The 19,848-nt window shown below is 54.6% G+C and overlaps 1 protein-coding gene across 1 annotated transcript; it reads left to right on the top strand.

The window, feature by feature from the left end:
• Positions 1 to 10,689: 10,689 nt before the first annotated feature.
• On the top strand, positions 10,690 to 19,844 carry SLC48A1 (solute carrier family 48 member 1). Its single transcript, XM_079936788.1, has 3 exons — positions 10,690 to 11,001; positions 16,907 to 17,074; positions 17,694 to 19,844. Exons 1-3 carry the CDS (start codon positions 10,866 to 10,868, stop codon positions 17,828 to 17,830), a joined length of 441 nt encoding a protein of 146 aa, XP_079792914.1. The 5' UTR covers positions 10,690 to 10,865; the 3' UTR covers positions 17,831 to 19,844.
• The last annotated feature ends 4 nt before the right edge of the window (positions 19,845 to 19,848 follow it).

Here is a 19,848-nt window from a genome sequence, read left to right as displayed (position 1 = left end):
TAAGTGCCTGGCACTGTTCCAAGTGCTTCCCAGGTATTCTATCTCTGCCACCACCCTATGAAGCAGTACTACTGTCATTCCCACTTCAGATGGTGAAGCTGAGGCTCAGAGTTACCAAGTAGCTTGCCAAGGTCAAGGGTACAAGGATCCAAAGAAAGTCATTCAAATTGGACCTTCCACTTGTCTCGTTCTTGTCACTGGAGGGCAAAGCCCCCCACCTCCCACCAAGGCAGATGATGGAGCAGGTGTTTCCTTCTCAGGATTCCTGGTTGGGACTGGCCTGTGAAATGAACGCTCAGTAGGTGTTTGATGGAGCCTAAGGCCTGGAGGGGGCGGGGGACTAGGGGAGTGTGTCTGAGGAAGACACTTTAAGCCAGATGGTGAGTCATCACAGGGAAAATCGTGCCATACCCTGGTGCAGCCTCCACCCTCCTCTGACTATCTTTAGATGCCTGAAAGTTGTGTTAGGACAGATAAATGATAACAATAGTTAACATGCACCAGGCCCTGTTCTTGGTACTTGTTATACTGGTTGATGTTCTTGATTCATTCACTGATTTAATCATCTCAATGATCCTATGAGATAGGTATTATTGTTATCCCATTTTGCAGACGAGGAAGTGGAGACATGGAAAAGTTAACTGACACACCCAAGTTTCCACAAGTAAGATGTGGAGCAGTGAGTGGTTCTCCCCAAGCACTTAGGAGTCTGTATGCTTTACCACTCTGTAATCCTGCCTCTCAAATATACTGACAGCTCCTGCAAAGGGAGAGAAGCCCACGTCCAGAGTCATTTCCCTCACACTTGGGTGCACAGGCTCCAGACGTAGGGGGAGGGACAGACAGATAATGGAGGCTGACCAGCAGGGCCTCTTCACACTGTCCACCCACATGATGAGCTCTCTGCCAGGGCATGAGCCTCATGGAACCCTGCCTCCCTCCCTCAGGCAGGCAGCAGGGGACGGCAGAGGCTCCCAGGGAATAGTCCAGGAGGGTTAATGGGAAACGAGGGCTTCTTGGCCGGCGTGACTCTGGGCTGTATTCCTCCCACTGAATCCTCTTTGCTGAACTCTACACTCGTGGAGCCCACAGCTTCCTGAATCTTCACACTACACGAGTCTAAAACTCCCTTCCCACCCCAGCTGCCTCTCCTCCCGCCTGGCCTCTCTCAGCTCCCTGCTCCAGGACCCCCACCACTGCCTAAGCAAGGCACCTGATACCTCGCTCCCTCCCTCTCCCACATCTCATCAGCCTCCAATTCTGGTTGATTCAACCAATGGATAACCTCTTGCATCCACCCATCATGCCCCATCCCCACTAAAACTGCTCTAGCAGAACGATGGTCTCTTCCATCACTTACTATGTGCAGCGTACTCTGTTTACTACTTTATAGACATCATCTTTTAATCCTCAGAACAATCACTATTTACAAGTGAGGAACAGAACTGAAGAACAGAGAGGTGAAGTAACTTGGCCAAGGTCACACAGCTAGTAAGTAGCAATGCCAAACTCAGTCTGACGGCAGGGCCTACCCTCTTAATCACACTTCGGTGATCGCTACTCTCAACCTTGCCTTCCTCAGTCCTTCCTGTGCAGTGCCACAAGAATCTTTAATTCCTTCAACGGCATTTACTGTAAGTTCCAGCAACTCTGCTGTAAACTGGAGATCTAAAACTGGGCAGATACTGGGTTCCAGGGCCACGGAGCCTGGTGGAATTTTCTGGTAGCTCACTAACACACTAATCTGGTCAGGCCTCCATACCCAGCACAGTGGCTGGCATAAAGCAGGTGCTCAATGATTCCGGGTGGAAATGAGCTGAAGTCGGTGGGACAGTCAGCCGGGGCCTGCTGTGGGCCTGTACCAAGGGCAGGGCGGAAGGGAGAAGGGCTGCTTTCCCAGTTCATTTTCGGACAGTTTGTTTCACCTCCCTCCCGGCTGCTTCTTTGTCTCCTATCTTTTCTCCTTCTGTGCTGCAAACCTTGCTTACGAGGCTCAGCTGTGTCCCTTGAGGTTGCTGGTGGGTTGGAGGGTGGGAGGTTGGAGGACGTCTTAGCTGATAGGCTGGCAGCGGGACTGAGGAAAAGGGCCAGCTTGGAGGCCAGAGGTTATAAGGGCTGTGCCTGGGTACCTCGGCCTGCTGCAGCTTCCCTCAGCATCCTGATGTGATCCCCTGGCCATAGCTTATTAACAAATGGAGAGGGACTGAGAAGAGAGCCCAGGTACCCTCACCTGGGCTCTACCTCCCGGCTCTGGAAGGTTGAAGGTCCTCTGGTACTTGTCCAGGCTTCTGGCCCCAAGGATGGTTCCAGTCCAGTTCCCCCATCTCCTCCCCTGCCCATTCCTGGGGGGCTGAGGCAGGGAGCTGGAACACTGATGGGCACCAAGCCAAACCTTCCTGGGACCAGCAGGTCACAGCCAGTCACTCTTGAGCCACTATGACAGTGGTAGAGCAGGGACGCAGAGGAAGTGGGGGGCAAGCTGGAGGGAGGTCTGGGAGGGCGGGACAGGGCTGGGGAGCAGTGGGGAGCTGACTGAGGCGAGAACAGAGTCCCCACGCTTTCCTGCAGGCACATTCTTCTGGCTGGTGGTCAAGCTACCCGTGCATGACAGGAGCAAGGAAACGGTCACCAGACAGGCCCGTGGTGCTGATGGCGGTAGCCAGAGGGTGAGGAGAGGCTGGCAGAGCAGGGTAGAAGGCAGGGGCAGGTCTGGAGCTGTGCTAAAGGGAGGGGAACAGGCCTGCCTAGCAGGCAAGTTTGGTGGTATTTGAATGTGCAGGCAGTGCTTTCTCCCTCCAGCTTCTGCTTCTCAAGTGTGTGTGTGTGTGTGTGTGTGTGTGTGTGTGTGTGTGTGTGTGTGTGTATTCCACATACCCAGGAGACACTGCATCTGCCCTTGAGTAATCAGTGCTCTGAAACCGTGGCTCCAGCCCAGTCGTGACCACTTTCCCTCAGGCCCAGAGCCCTCTCCTTGGCTCCCTCGCCTGCACCCCTGTTGGGGCTTCCAGTCTGCACTTGCTGGCCCACACCACTCCCCCGCCTCTCCCTGGGGCTCACTGCCTGCACTACCTCCTCCCAACATCCCCAGCCTTCCCCGGACCCCCATCTCAGGGGCTCCCATCTTCCCTGGGCCCTTGCTCAGGACTCGAACTCTGCACCCACTTTGCCCTTTTAGAGACTTAGGCAGGGGCAGCTGCAGTAGCCCGAGGGAGGGTTCCGTGTGGATCCAGAGCGCTGGCCAAGGAGAGGGCAAGGCTGTGAGTGACCAGGCAAGCAGGCCATGCAGAGAAGGCCCTTCCCAGCATCAGCGCAGACCCCAGTCCTGCCCCCAAATCCCACTCGGGAAGTGCTGGGGCCAGAGGAAGCTGAACACTCCAAAGACTCGGCACTAGACCCACTGGCCATTTCCTCCCTCCAGAGAGGACACAGCGAAAGGCCAGGGGAGGCTGCAGAGATGGGGTCTGTAGAGGGAAACAGAAAAGAGAGGTGACGTCTGCAGGTCTGACTGAGAGAGAAGGCCGCAGGCCACTCCCTCCCCGCCTGGGATCAGTCCTCCGCTCCAGGATGGAGAGGCGGCCCCCAGCAGCTCAGACTTCCCACCCAGCCCTCAGCCGCTCAGACTTCCCACCCAGGCCTCAGGAAATCCTTCCTGCTCCTGCCTCGGAGCCCCCTCAGCTAGGAGCTTTACCTCCAGAGAAATGGAGAGGCAGTGGACTCCCCTTAAACCTGCTGCAGGGCGGGCACGGAGCCCACCTCAGCACTCCCCGTCTCATTCCACGGAGGACTGGATCCTGATTTAATCTCCAGTCTCCCCCAGGCCTCAGCTGACGGTGCCGGCTGGGGTCCTGGGTGCCAGGCGAAGCAGCCACTGCTGTGCCCCTGCCGGGTTCTTCTCCTGCCACAGAGCCCGGCTTGTGTCAGTTCCTCCTGCAGGGCCCCATTTCTCTTCCACACGCCCGGCACTCACCACAACTACAATTAGAAATCCAGGCCGCGTGCTTAGCACAGCCAGGGCTGTGGGCACAGAGGCCCTCAGGAGACGCTTCTTCTATTTATTTATTTATTTTATTTTATTTTATTTTTGGCTGCATTGGGTCTTTGTTGCTGAGCACAGGCTTTTCTCTAGTTGGGGCGAGCGGGGGCTACTCTTCCTTGTTGGTGCGCGGGCTTCTCGTTGTGGTGGCTTCTCTTGTTGTGGAGCACAGGCCCTAGGCACACGGGCTTCAGTAGCTGCAACATGCAGGCTCAGTAGTTGTAGCTCGCGGCTGTAGAGCGCAGGCTCAGTAGTTGTGGCACACGGGCTTAGTTGCTCCGTGGCATGTGGGATCATCCCGGACCAGGGCTTGAACCCGTGTCCCCTGCATTGGCAGGCGGATTCTTAACCACTGCGCCACCAGGGAAGACCCAGGAGAGGCCTCTTGAGTGGAATAGGTAAACTCGTCTCCCCCTCTCCTGCCATGGGTCCTTCTACCTTCCTCATGGCTCCCCCAGGTCTGCCTCTCCTGTTACCTTTCCAACCGGTTCTTGGCCCATCTCTGTTCCTCGCACTGCCTCAGTCTGTCTCTAGCCCATCCTCTCCCTCCTCCAGGGAGTGCCCTCAGATTCGCACCTCAAACCTCTCTAGGGTGCTACTCATGGGTCCCGAGCGCTGGACTAAGCACAGGTGTCAAGCTTTTGGGGGGATCTGCGTGTACTGATCAAGACTCCGTGGTGACTTTCTCATTCAACAAATCCAGTCCCTAAACTCAAATCTGAAGGACAAATATGTACTAATCCCTGTGCCGGGCTTTGTCCTTTAGGGAGAGTTGATGCCCTCCTCTCCTGGCCTCAGCCTTTGTATTCGCTCACTCCCCACAGCCCCAGGCTCCAGTCCATGCAGAGGTTAACTCCTGGCTTTATCTCTCTGTGTCTCTTTCTCTCTCTCCCTCTCTCTCCCCTCACCCAACAACAACCCCACAGCAAAAGGGAAAGGAAAAGAGCGAGCGCATTGGAGGATGCACCTGTGATTGGGGGTTCAGGTCAGCAGATGGAAGTTGCCAGAGGACAAGGAGAGGCGAGCAGGCCTAGGCCCCGGGCCCCTCCTTGTTGCCCTTCCAAATGCTGCGGCGGCTGTGATTGTTAACACGCGTACACGCTCGCACATTCTCCCTCTCCACACTTGTCTGTCTCTGATGCTTATCTAGCTCTGGAGCTCAAAGACCTGTTGCTTCCGCTCAGCATCTTCTCACTCAGCATCCTGTCCTCTGCGTGGACCTCCAGGTCGTCAGTGGGCAGGCAGAAGAAGTGGGGTCTCAGTGAGAAGCCAGACTGTGAATGGTTTCACTCTAGCCATAAAAGGTGAAGATGTCCCCTTCTAGGGGCAGAAGGCAGCCACGGCCCTAGGGAGCAGCGCTGGGGGAGGAGTGGCCAAGGTGACCCCCTGGATCTGAGTCCTCAGCTCGGGATTACTTCCTGCAGTCTGGGCAGCTGCGGTGCTCATGATGGGGCCAGCTCTTCCCTGCAAGGAGCCACCTGCTCTTCCTCTCTAGAATGGTCCTTTCAGCTCTGTGGTCTATGAGCCTGACCTCAAGAGGAAGACGAAGCTGCAGGGGGACCAGCTGAGGCGGGCTGGGCCCAGGGGATCCACCTCCGTGTCAGGCACGGCCTGGGGCTGCCTTAACCAGGGTCCTTAGCCTTGAACTCCACAAGGGCTGGAGGTGAGCAAAGGGACCACGTAAGTTCTGGGGAAAATCTTGCAAATAAGATTTTTAGCCCAACCTTGCAGAGCTCGGTCTCAAGACACAAGGGTGGAGAAGGCTGCCCCCTAGAGCCAGGATCAAAGAATTCTTTATGGACAGCCAGCCATTCTTGCCTTTAATTATCGCACAGATATTTATTGAGTTCCTACCTAAGGCCCTGGCATTAGACTAGGTACTGGGGATACAGAAGCGATCAAGGAAGGCAATAGGGTGACTAACCATCAGAGTTTTCCCTAGACTCAGGGGTTTCCTGGAATGTTGGACGTGTGTTGGTAAAACCAGGACAGTCCTAGGCAAACTGAGAGGAGTTGGTCCCTAAAAGGTAAAGCCCCTGCCCTCATGGAGGTTATATTCCAATGGGATGGCAAGGGTGGAGTTGGAAAGGATAAACAAATACGCAAGACAATTTCACATAGTGCTATCACTTATCACAAGATGTAAGACAGAGTAGGGGACTGTACTTTAGAGAGGAAGGACAGGATTGCCTTTCTGAGGAAGTAGCATGTGACCTGAGGCTTGAATGATGAGCAAGCCTTATGAATCTTATGAGCACTCAGAGGAGAGCTTTCCAGATACAAAGTTACCAAGACCCCGGGGCAGGAACAAACTTGGCACATTCAAGAAACAGAAAGAAGGCCAGTGTGCCTGAAGTGAAATGGGCAGAGGTGAGACTAGCTGGAGTTGGCAACTGACTTGTTTACCCCAATTGCTATGGAATCTATTGGAGGGATTTAAGCAGGGGAGTGCCATGTTCTGGTTGTTATTTTTAAAAGACTATTCCAGCTGCTGGCTGGAGAGTGGATTGGAGGGGAAAGAACGAGCAGAGGATGACCACGTAGGGAGCTGCTGCAAGTGGGGAGGTGGTGATGATGGTGCCTGGACTAAGCAGTGTCTTGGGGAGAAAGGACAGGGCAGACCCAACCGTACTTGCTAATGAACTGCACATAGGGGGTAAAGGAAGGAGAGGACCAACTGGTGCCTAGGTTTGGGGCTGGAGCTACAGTAAACAAGGATATACCCCAAAGGACATCAGAGGTCCCTCTGTGCGGGGATTAAGAAGCAGAGAGGAGGAAGCCCTCACACGTCCAAGAAACTCAATGAACTGTCATATAGCTCGGTAGGGGTATCCTTGATGTAACATTGTGGGAGGAGATCTATGTCTGGAATGTGCCTGCTTTGGGGGAATGAGAAAGAAATGTCTTAGGAGACAAGGTGTCTGTGGGTGGGAGTTAGGAGTCTGTCTTAATACTGGTGGGGCCCAATTTAAAAGTGACTTCGGAGGGATTGGTAGTTCAGACAAGTTATCCATATAAGAGACGTTTTCATGACCTGAAATGGAATGAGGGATGGTGTATTAGGGTAATGAGGTTAGCTGTAATGACTCCGAAATCTCAGTGGCTTAGCACGAAGAAAAGGATGTATTTTTCATTCCTATTACAGTCCGATGCAGGTTTGGGGAATGGAGTGGGTAGTTCTGTTCATTCGCTCATTCAAGGGTCCCAGGCTCTTTCCACCATGTGGTGCAGCTGTCTTCAACATGTGGCCTCTAGAATCATCACGGAATGGGAAGAGGGAATGAGGGCTGCGTGGGAGATTGTATGGGTCCAGCCTAGAAATGGCACACATTGCTTCTGCTTTGATTCCATTGCTCAGAACTCACTCTCATGGCATCAGTTTAACTGCAAGGAAGCTGGGAAGTGTTCAAAGTTCCTATTTAGTAGGTCACGTGCCAGAAGAAGGATGCTAATGGTGAACACTGGTGGTCTCTGTCACAGGCAGGGAGAATGGCTCTCTCTCTTGGGGATGGGGGGGGTGGGCAGTGGTGTCTGTCTTGGGCTGGGATGGGAGTGCACTCTCAGAAAGCACCTTGGAAAGGAAGCTGATGTGGGGAGAAGAGCATGCGTGGTGCCTACCAGTGTGCTTTGCAGCTTCATAACCCTCCCATGCTTTCCCTTCTCGTGGCCTTTCTCCAGATAAGATCTTAATTATCCCACATCTCACCACAGAAATAGCCTTGTGAACGCTTTCTCTTCTACAATTTTCTTTTCCCATCAAATCCAACTTGGATACCAAATAATCTTCTTAAGGCATGGTTTATGTCATGCTAGCCCTGTTCAATAATAACAATAATTTCAACAACAGTGATAATAATTTGTCAAATTACTGTGTTGAGTGCTTTAACTGCAGTATCTCAATATCTCTCGATTGCTATAACAAGCCGATGATGTATCATCATTCCCACTACACAGATGGAGCGACAGGGGTTCCGAGAAGTTCCTGTGCTGTCAAATATGGTAGCCACTAGCCACGTGTGGCTATTTAAATTAAAATCAATTAAAAATTCAGTCATACTAGGCACATATCAAATACTCAACAGCCACATGTTACTAGTAGCTGCCGTTCTGAAGAGGGCAGATATAGAATATTTTCTTCTTGGCAGAAAGTTCTCCCGAGTTAGGGGAAAACTGCCCAGCTCGCACAGTAAGTGGTGATCCCATCTGAACACAAAATCCTTCAACAGCTCCGTATTGCTTCCACATGTAAAAAAAGTGTCAGCCTGCTGGTAACCTACATCCTGGGCCCAAGCTACTGTTACATAATCATCTCTCGTTATTTTCTTGCACAACCTCCCTCTCCAGTGTAACGAGTTTGTTAACTCCTCTCCAATACTCCTGACCTGCACTCATAATAAATATTTTTGCTCTCCTCCTTTCTGTCTGCCCAGCTAATTAATTGCTACCTGACCTTAAGGTTCAAATAGCTTAAATATTTCTTGAATCAGCCCCCTCGTCCCCATTCTCACTGCCTCAGCCTGAACCACCTTTCAGGCTCTCCTCATGTGGCAACCTTTCTGCTGCTACTAACCATACTTGCCGACATTTTTTAAGCACCTGCTACATACTTGCCACTCTTCTAAGCACTGCCTCTTCATCAAAGCACGTTGAAGTAGACATCACAGCTGTGCCCTGTCCCCATTTTACAGACGGAGTACCTGAAGCACAGGGAGGTGAAGAATTTGTCCGAATGACCTCTCTGCTTTCTAGTCCTTTCGAAGGAAGTTCACCCTCACACTATTACCCTGGCCACGTTTCTAAAACACAGAACTGTTACTTCCCTCCCCTGGCTTCACAGAGACAGGGGAAAGCCTTTTCAGCAGAGCAAGCAAGGCCCTTTATGTTCAGAACATTTCCAACCTCAAAATCCATCACTCCACCCACAGACCACAAACTACTTACAGTTTCCCAAACCTGCCATGTTATTTCTTCCTTCTGGGCTGTCACACAGGCTGCTCCCACTGCGTGGAGGACTGTTATCCCTGCCAGCCAGCTCTGGAACCATCCGTGGCAGTGTACTCTGGACCACAGGGCTCGCTCCCTCCTCTGAACAGCCAGCACTAACTCTCTCCATCAGTGGCTCCCAAAGGAGGGCTGGATGCCGAGCTCACCTCATTAAAATCACTTCTCATTAAAAATATATATATACTCTCAAGATTCAAATTTACTGTCAGGGGTGGAGTCTGGGGGTCTTTTTTTTTTTATTCTGAAGTGAGGCAAATGTGGTTTACATTGCTCGCTTGGCAATTAATCATGTCCTGCCTAGATTTCTTGTGTATGATCCCCTTTATTGTTATTTGATTCTTAACCTTCATTCACTCACATTCATCTATTCGACAAATGTTTACTAAAGGGCTACTATGTGCTGTGAACTCTTCTATGTGTTGGTGTGAATGAAAGAGGCACAGTCGCTATTCATGGAGATTACATTCCAGAGAGATGTGATAGCAGAATAATGGCCCCCCGAGATGTCAATGTCCTGATCCCCGGAATTTGTGAATACGTTACTTTACATGGCAAAAAGTATTTTGCTGCTGTGATTAAGTTAAGCATCTTGAGATGGGGAAATTATTCTGGATTATCCAGGTTCTTAATCATAAGGGTCCTTATAAGGGAAAAGAAGGAGGCAGCAGAGTTGGCAGGAGAAAAGGAGATGATGTAATGACAGAAGCAGAGGTCCGAGGGGTGTGTTTGCTTTGAAGATGAAGGGACACCTTCAGGAGTCAAGGGATGTGGGCAGCTCTAGAAGCTGGAAAAGGCAAAGAAACAAATTTTCCCCTCGAGCCTCCGAAAGGAAGGCAGCCCTGCCACCCCCTAGACTTTAGCCCTCTGAGTTCCTTTTTTGGACACCTACGTACAGAACTGTAGGATAATAAATGTGTGTTGTTTGAAGCCCCTAGATCTGTGGTACTCTGTTACAGCAGTGAAAAGCAATAAATACAAGGTATATTGGCTACTTATTTTGCGCCAGTATGTGACGGGCCTCCCCAACTAGATTATAAGTGTTTGAGGGCTCCGTGCGTTGTGTTTTTTGATTTTCCCTGCCGGCTCCCAGCGTGGCACTGGGCCCACGGAGGGAGCTCAGTATACACCTGCTATAGATTCCAGCCTCTACCCTAGAATTGTCTGATTCTGATGGGAGTGATGTTTGGTAGATTTGGGGTGGGAGGACGAGGCTTGCGGAGATGAAAGGAGAAGGGAGCTGTCCTTGAGGGTGAGGTGTTTGACGTTAGAAGATGGGGCAGATGTTCCATGACAAGAATCTTCTGAGAATCGCTTAATCCCTGAGGAGGGAACTGATGGATAGATAGGGGCGGAAGGAATCATACTCACTGTGTACTTTCATCTACCTTAATTTTTATATCTTGATTTTTAACGAGAAATTTACATCTTAAATTTTAAAGGAGAACGTGATAAATTTTAAAAGTAATCACGGCAGCTGGCTTGTACACCCGTACATTTCCGGGCCCCGCCAGGGACCAAATATCCTGTAGCTCAGAGGACGAAGCCCGGAACCTGCCTTTTTAGGCGGCATCCCCAAATGATCAGGGGCCCGAGGACTCAAGGCCAAGCCCAGGACGCGCCCTCCACTGTGGTTCCGGGCGCGGGCGGCCTCCGGCCGGGGAGGGCGCTGTGCCGGCGGCGCAGGGGGCGGGCCGGGGGCGGAGCGCGGGCGGCCGGCGGCTACGGCTCGGCCCCCGGCTCCCGGCTCCCGGCTCCCGGCTCCGGCTCTGGGCCCTGCACCTGTGACCGCCGGCCACGCTCGCCTTCTGCGCCCGGCGCCCGCAGCCCCATGGCCCCGTCCCGCCTGCAGCTCGGCCTCCGCGCCGCCTACTCCGGCCTCAGCTCCGTGGCCGGCTTCTCCATCTTCCTCGTCTGGACGGTGGTCTACAGACAGCCGGGGACCGCGGCCATGGGGGGGCTCGCAGGTACCGCGGGGCGCGCGGGGGTCGCTGGGTCCCGGCTCCGGCCGCGCGGACGCGGGCGCGCGGCTGCGGGAAGGAGCCGGCGGCTGCTCCGCAGGCTCCTCGCGGGCGGCGCTTCCCGGGGGAGCGGGTGGGGTGTTTACCCAAAACTGGCCGTGGGCAGAGCAGGCCCCGCGCGGGCCCGGGCTCCTGGACATCCTCGGGGGGCCTCAGGGACTCAATGCCCGCCCGAGGCGCCGACGTCCCGTATGTGTCATTTGCACCAGCCCCGGCGCCCCCGGGTTAGCCCGTCCGCCCTCCACCCTGGGCCCAGTGACAGCGTCCTCCCTGCACGCCCGCTGCTCTCGCCACCTCCTTCGCGCAACCAGGTGTGAAGACCCGGCGGTCTTCACACACACACACTTGTGCTGGGGGATCCGCGCCCCTTCCCTGGGGACTGGGTGAGAGCAGAGAAGAAGTAAGTGGAAAGGAGGGCTGGGGGTTCCCGGGGAAGCCCATGTGCCTCCTAACAGGGTGGAGTCCACCGCCAACGGAGTCGCCAGCGGAGCCCTCAGCGGAGCCCCGGAGGACCGCGCTAGGGATCTGATGGAAACGACTTTTTTTCCCACCATGTTGGTGTCTCTTTGCCACTCTTCTGCTGTGGCTCCTGGGCCAAGGGCGGCTCCGACCGCCCTTTCTGTGCCTCAAGGAGGCCAGAGGAGGCTTGTACCGGAGTTGAGAACGTCAGTGCGCTGGGGGAGGTCTGGTGCTTACCGGTGCTCTGTACTCGCTGTGCACCTTTGGGCATGTTGTTAACCTCTCTGTGTTGTAGAATTGGTGTGAAGACGAAGCATATCATTTCTACTTGCTAACTTTTTTTTTTTTAATGCTTCCTATGTGTCAGACACTGTGTTAAGCAAACTGCTTTCATCATCTCATTTAATCCTTACGTTAGTCCTAGGAAGTAGGCATTATTATTGGGTCCATTTTACAGGTCAGGCTTAAACTGAGGCTTAGTGTAAGCTATTTATAAGCTATTTATTTATATATATTTTTATATATATATATTTTTATATATATATTTTTATATATTTATTTATATATAAGCTATTTTTTATTTATATATAAGCTATTTATATATAAGCTATTTATATATATTTTTATATTTTTTATATATTTATTTATTTATAAGCTATTTATATAGCTTACCTAGGGTTACACAGCTACATGAAATTATATGTGTGGGGAAAGCACTTTGGGAAAAAATACATGTAAGGTTCATAGTTCTGCACAGGATGATCTGACTCCATAATTAAACTCCTCTGCCACGGGAGCCCTACATGGACTAACTAAAAATAACGAGATTTGCTCATGGCCCCAAAGCTCACTGAGTGCCACACCTGGGTCAAGAAGGGACGGGAGGTGGGGCTTCTGCCCTGGAAGAGGGGTGTAGGTAACCACGGCCTAAGCAATGCCAGGCAGAGCACTTGGGTTCTCCGAGGAAGGGCACGTGGTTGCCTGGCTGGGCTGCTCTCATGCCTGTCTAGATGCCCCACCTGTGGTTCCTCCCAGGGGGCCAGCCTGCCCACCTCTGCTCAGTTATCAGCAGACGCCTGACCCCCTTCCCCGCTGCACCCCACCGCCCACCATGTTCCTTATGATTCTCTGGGCTTTGCAGTGTTTTCCTATTTCCTGTCGGCCTGCTGCTTTCCCCTCAGGAAGGCGATGTGACTCTCCAGGCGAGGCCCAGGGGTTGCCCTGATGAGACTTGAGATGAGGGCGCTGGTGGGCGGTGAGGAGGGAGGGCTGCCCCTGGGATCAGAGCTGGGTGTGTCGGAGTCTGGCCTGGTGGAGTGAGCCCCACCGAGCTGTGTGACCATGGGCACATCGATGCCCCCTGGGCCTCAGTTTCCTCATCCGTAAGGAATGGAAGGAGATTCTGCTGACAGGGGTGTTGTGTGAGACCCTGTTCAGGTCTGGAATGCTACAGCTGTATGTCCTCTCCCCGAATCATCCATCTTTCAGCTGCCCGTCGGGGGGCAGCTCCAGGGAGTCCCAGGGTTTCCCTCTGACCTGAGCCCTGCCCTCTCTTCCTCCCTGCAGATTTCCCTTGGCCTCTGAGGCAGGCCAGCTGTGGAGCCGCCCACAGCAAGAGGTGCTAGGGCAGCGACCAGCTAGAGCAGGGTCCTGGCAGCTCCCCGACAGCCATCGCAGAACCAAAGCCGCCTGGTGACGGTGGTGGTGGTGGCAGTGTGGCAGGTGGGGGAGGGCTGCCAGGGCCACACACCCTCTGCGCCCTGAATGGGTGCTGAGAGGGTCTGCAGCCAGTCAGCCTCTTCCTCTTTTGGGGATGAAGCGTCAGCAGATTGGTGCGTACCCCGCTTCTGACTTGGCATTTTCCAGAAACTGCTGAGTCACCAGAGGGCAGCCCCAGCGTGCTCCTTCCCCTGTGTGCCAGGTGGGGCTGCTGGGGGCTGTTGATTTCCTGGGGACCTGGGAGAAACGTTCGTGGGTAGAGACCCAGTCTCTCCCATCCTGGTGTGCGTCTGGGAAGAACTGGCTTGGAGGAGAGGCGGAAGAAATAGTTTTGCTGTGGGAACGCTTGGGAAAAAGACTTGCTCTAGGTCTAGTAGACCGAGGAAAGAGAATAAGAATAGAAAAGTTGCCCAGGAGTCTAACCAGCTCTGTGTTCTTCCCCATGAGCTGAGAAAGGACAGGGGTGGAGGGGAGGGGTGGAGGCAGAGAGTAGGGCCTGGGTCCAGTGGCCCACTTGTCTGTTTCCCTGTGAGCTCCCCTGGGCTCCTGGCCCCTCACCTCCAACCCAGCCGCTGGGGGTACTTTCACTGACCATCTGTGTGCCTTCCTTGTCCTGGGCCTGTCAGCTCTGAGCCCCGAGCCACCGAGCAGAGCCCTGCTCCTTGAAGCAGGTGGGGTGGAGCGAGGGGTGAGGTCTGGTGTGGACATGCATCCGGGTGGGCCTGGGAAACCGTCCATTCTGCCCTGAGTTATGCAGACCAGGCTTCCTGGAGTCCAGAGTGTCCCAGGGGAGTGAGCAGGGCTGAGGTGTGGGAGGGACCGGCGGGGGGCGGGGGGGGCTTGTGCTCCTTCACTGACCCCCTGGATGGAGTTGGGGGAGATCCCCCTTCTAAGGACAGAGGCGGGAGCCAGGGCCGGTGGGGAGGGGCCTGCTTCCAGATGTGGCCTGTGTTTATCTGGAGGCCAGGGCTGTGTGCAGGGCAAGTGAGAGGTGGGGCAGGATGCGTCTGCTTATTAACAGAGAGCTGGGGCCTGGCACACCCAAAATGGCCATCTTCCTCTTCTGCTCAGCCCTTTTTGGTACATGGATGTGTGTGTGTGTGGGGGGGTGTCCTGGGGGCACCACTGGAGCGTGGCCAGTGGACTAAGAGAGGGCATCCCACAGGCCCCTATTTCAACACTTCCTAACCTAGAAATTGCTGAGTCACGGGGGAATTGCTCTGACCTTATTTTTCCCCTAAGCTGGCTTCTAGACTCTTTGAGTGGTAAAGCGTCTGAGAGCCATCTATCTCAGCCCCTCCGTGGCATAGTGAGCAGATAGAGGGCAAGTGGAGCGGTCGCAAAGGTACCCATCTGACGGTTCCTTGGATGTGCTCAGTGACGATACGCTTCCTTCCGCGGGCCCTTTGAGAAACCAAACAGCTCCCCCAGTGAACACTTAGGACCTGTGTGAGAGGATTGGGAAACACTTCTGGAAAAGGTGGCTAGCACGCCGTCCATCCGGATCACGGAAGATGTTAAGCTGTAGCCGGGGGATTGTTATTCTGTCCACCTCTGGCCTGCTCCCACTTCCTGCCTAGGCAGGGACGGAGACAAGCTTGTCTTGCCTCACCCTGATCCCAGGGCTGGAGGGACCCATGTTCCAGGCCCCCAACCCCTGAGGAAGGCTGAGGGTGGGCAAGGGCAGAGCTGGGAGAGCGTGGGTCAAACAGCGTGGGAAGGGAAGCGGCAGGTGTTGGCAGAGCTGAGTCCTCACTAGCAGGGAGCCCTGGGTCACCGTTTCCAGGCTGGCGGGACCTTTGGGCTCCCCCACTTGCAGATGTGGAAGCGCCGAGGCTCTGAGAGTCACGAGCAGCACATCGGTGCCAGGCCCAGGTCTCCTGGTTGGCAGTCTCGTGGTTTTCTGGCCCTTGCCAGGCTGCCTGAATTGTGACAGCTTCTGAGCCGGTAATCAGAGCAGAGATCTGTGATGACATTCCCCCCTGCCTTTTGATTTTCCCCCAACTTAAAAAAACATTATGAAATATTGCAGGCAAGTAAAAAAGGATAGGCAATTTAGTGAACTCCCTCATTCTTACCATTCAGCCTAAAAAATTAAAACGTCATAGATTCAGTCAAAGCACTCTCCCACCCCGATCCCCCTGTCACCTTCTCTTCCTTCTCTCCCGTGCCAGAGCTGACCACTTTCCCCAGCCTTCCCGTGCTCCTCTGCGTGCAGTGTGGGCGGCTCACTTTTTGAAGGGCCTCCTGACTCCTAGGATCCAGCGGTCTACACACAGGTGGACAGCTTGCAGCTGGCTCTGCCTTGTCCCTCATTCGTCCCTTGTCAGGACCCTGCGGCCCTGCCCTGGACCCTTGCCAATGGAACTGCTATTTGCTCCACTCTCTGGGCTGCGGCGGCAGGCACAGCCCGGCACAGAGGGCATTCATTGTATTGTCTGAGCGGCAGCTGGCATCGTAGGGGAACTGCCCAGTCGGGCCCAGAGGGCAGGCCCAGGACCGGCTAGGGGCATCTGGCCTGCCCTTTCAGCAAACGACTTAGTAAAATGGAGTCTGGCTAGGGGACTTCCCTGGCGGTCCAGTGGTTAAGACTCTGCACTTCCACTTCAGGGAGCACGGGTTGATCCCTGGTCAGGGAACTTAGACTCCGCATGCCTCGTGGTGTGGCCTAAAAAGGAAATTAATAAAATGGAGTCTGGCCAAGGGCAAGAAGAAGGCCACTTGGGTACTGGGTGGCCCTGGGGGTTTTAACCACTGGGCCTCCCCATCCCATAAAACCAATGCATGGAATTTGGGAAGAGCCCCACTGCCAAGAGCTCAGCCACAGGCCTTGCAACGTTACGGTGGTGGCCTCTGAAGGCTGGGAGAGCAGAAGCGTCAGGGCGGGAGGAATGCTTCTCACAGCTGTGGCCCCCAGGGTGGGGAGTGGGGAGTCCCCGGAAAGCAGGCTGGGCTGCAGCAGTCCTTGAACTTTCTGACTTTAGGACCCCTTTACACTCTTTAAAAAGTGGTGAGACCCGAAGGAAATTTTGTTTATGTGGGTTATATCTATCGATATGGACTGTATTAGAAATTAAAACTGAGAACAGTTTTAAGCATTTTAAAGTAATATTAAAAATAACATTGTGGGCTTCCCTGGTGGCGCAGTGGTTGAGAGTCTGCCTGCCAATGCAGGGGACACGGGTTCATGCCCCGGTCCGGGAAGATCCCACATGCCGCGGAGCAGCTAGGCCCGTGAGCCGTGGCCGCTGAGCCTGCGCGTCCGGAGCCTGTGCTCCGCAACGGGAGAGGCCACGACAGTGAGAGGCCCGTGTACCGCAAATAATAATAATAATAATAACCTTGTGTTAACATAAGTAACATTTTTTTGTAAGAAGTACTAGGGTTTTCCAAAGCAAAAAAATTAGGGAGAAGAATGACATAGTTTTACATTTTTTGCAGATCTCGTTAATGTGTGGCTTAGTGAAAGGCAGCCAGATTCTCCTAGAATTTTGCGTTCACATCCTCTTCATATCACAGGCCACGCGGCCTCCAGCAAACTCCACTTTACCGGGAGAGTGAAAAGGCCAACACTACTGTTATTATGCGAAGAGCCTGGCCTGGGGGACCTGCAGGGCTCTGGGGGGTCGGCAGGTGAGGAGAGGGGCGCTGCCTGAGCCGTCTCTCCTGGCAGGTGTGCTAGCGCTGTGGGTCCTGGTGACGCACGTGATGTACATGCAGGATTACTGGAGGACGTGGCTCAAGGGGCTGCGTGGCTTCTTCTTCGTGGGCGTCCTCTTCTCGGCCGTCTCTGTCGCCACTTTCTGCACCTTCCTTGTGCTGGCCGTCACCGGACACCAGAGTAAGGTGTCCCTCCACAAAGGGAGGGCGTGGGAGGGCCGGTGGGTGGAGCACTCCGGAGGCCCGGGATTCCTGTCCTGGGTTCAACACTTACGTCCAAGGGACTGGACAGACCACTTAACCTCCCTGTGCCCGAGTTTTCTCGTTGTAAAAGTGGGGAGAATGGACGCCCCCTATCCCCGCCCCTGGGTTGGAAGGGATCAATGAAACGCGTGGGAAGTGTGTGCTGCATTCAGCACCCAGGAGTGTGTGGTTAGCCGCCCTTTTTAGCCTCCAGCGGAGGATATGGGAGCGCCCCCTGGTGGCTGCAGTCTGCAAGTAGCCAGAGGCTCTTCCTGCCCGCTCTGATGCTGAAGCACATTGGAAGGCAGTGGCCTGGGGTCAGTGTCACAGAAGCAGAGCGGATGATACAGCCCTGTGATTAGCCAACCCTCATCCCCACTGCTCCCTGCCTGCAAACTCTGAATGCTCTGAAACCTCTATCACACCTGATCTCTCCACTGGCTCAGTTCAGCCTCTGTTGGAGGTTGTGGGGAAGGATGGCCCGGGGCTTGTGGCACGGTGGCTAGGGTCAAGGGCAAGGTCCTCTCAAGTCACGGTTGGGTTCCTCTCCCCTGCAGGCCTCACAGACCCCAACAGCTACTACCTCTCCTGCGTGTGGAGCTTCATCTCCTTCAAGTGGGCCTTCCTGCTCAGCCTCTATGCCCACCGCTACCGGGCTGACTTTGCCGACATCAGCATCCTCAGCGATTTCTGACCTGAGCGATGAGGTCTCCGCACCCTGGTGGTCCTCAGGACCTGGACTCAGCCTCTGAGACATCAGGCGGGCCTGTACACCCCCTGGGAACCCCAGAACCGGGGCAGAAAGTATACAGCAGGAGGACGGTGGTCTCCCTGGGAGCTGTCCTGTCCCCTTGGGGGGAACCCTGGGTGCCGTGGAAAGGGGTCCTGCCATGTTGCTCATCAGCGTGACTGGAGGGCAGCTTTAGACCTTTTCAAGTGCATCTATTTTCTTAGCACTCAGTGGGCAATCTTTCTAAGTAGGGCCAGGGCAACAGGCAAGGGGTAGGGCAGTGGGGCCTTGACCTGTGCCTGGGGGCAGGGCTCCCTGCTGCCCTAGACACTCTCCCTCAGGTGGGACGGGACCCTGGGGAGGTGAGGTCAGGTAAGGGATCTCTAGTAGAGACTTCTCAGCCCCTTACCCCAGCACCCGCATCTTGTTGTCCCCCAAGAGTCAGGTAGCTGAACTCATTGGTCCCAGGGATGGTAACACTTGCTTCTCTTTTCCCAAGGCCTGGGGACCCGAGGGGAGTTCAGTGTCCCTCTCTCCACCCACCCTGTTCCTCGCAGAGGTGGTTCCCATGAGTATGCTAGAGCCGTCCTCCCCTTCCCCACACACCCCAGAGCAGGACGCCCCAAATGAGGCCAGACTAAGGGTCTTGGGGAAGGTGCTTCTGCCCCCCGAAGGGCTTTGGGGAAGGGGGCAGCACGGGGTGGGCTAGAAGGAACCCTCAAACCTGTGCCAGGCACCTCCAGCCCAGCATTTCCATTTGGCCTTCTCATGCCTGCCCCTCATGGCACCCAGATTGCCCCTGGCCCCGAGATGCCTCCCCCACTCCTGCCCCTGCCCTTCACCCAGAGCTTTTCTCTTTTAAAATCTCCCTTCTGAAGGACAAAATCTGCTTTACTGCCTATACACTGGCCCAAGGGCTCACCTAACTCGGAAGGGAAGGGCTCCATCCATCTTTTTGTCTTAGGTTGTCATTTTGCACGGTCTACCCCTTTCCCACCTGATGTGTCCTGCCCCTCAGCTCTTTGCCTTATCTGTGTCACTGTCACTTTAGCAGAAATACAGCAGCCATTTGTATCAGCTAGCCTCTGGTGCTTTCTTATGGGGTGGACTGTGGGAGCGGTGGGTGGGAATGGGGGTCTCCAGTCATCTCATCAAGCCATTTCCTTAGCTCAGAGGGGACCCCCTCCCTCTGGTCCCACTTGGCATGGGGGAACCCACAGTTCAGCTCTCTTCCTCCAGCCCCCTCAGCAAACCCCCAGCCAGGGCGAGGATGCCCCGGGGCACAGCCTCAGCAACGTCTGTGGGATTCAGTGCCTATCGCCCCAAGAGGCCAGGACACATGGGAAGGGGATGAACATGCTTCCCCTCGTATTCTCCAGGCTGTGAGGGCTTGGGCCCAGGTCGGAGGTGATGAGGCCGCTCCTTCTGCTGGCTGAAGAAGCCTGGCCGCCTCGGAACCATAAAGACAGGCGCCACTGGATGAGCTCGCCCAGGCCTGCTGTCTCGCCCGTTCTTCCCTTCTAGGCTCAGCAGATGCTGAAGAAGTCATGGTACATTAGAGCAGGAAGGAACCGAACAGTGTCTATTTCGGGAACCTTTAACTGATAAACAGAGGCCCCAGGAGGTGACGTGACTTACCTGAGCTCCCAGCTGGGACTTGAACCCAGGTAGGTCTGATTCAGGACTCTTTAGGGGAGCCTTAGCGAGCCGGGTCTGCAGGCATCCATGTTCCCCACGCCCTTACGGGCCCTCTGTCTACGGACTCAGCCCAGAGCTGCCGCCTCTTCACTACCCAGAGGTGGGGCAGGCGGGGGCAGCCAGGGTGTGTTCAGAATGGATTCTTCCCACAAGGCAGCGGCCACAGAAGGCCAAGGAGCTGGAGGGGGGCTGCCCCACGGCCCAACCTGTCCCTTCTCTTCCACAGTGAATCAGGCACAGGCTGTGCTGTGTAGCTGTAGGCCCGCTGCCCACCCCTCAACCCC

The sequence above is a fragment of the Stenella coeruleoalba genome, assembly GCF_951394435.1.
Source record: "Stenella coeruleoalba genome assembly, chromosome: 11".
NCBI classification, from domain to species: domain Eukaryota; kingdom Metazoa; phylum Chordata; class Mammalia; order Artiodactyla; family Delphinidae; genus Stenella; species Stenella coeruleoalba.
This window is presented reverse-complemented; position numbering and strand designations above follow the sequence as displayed.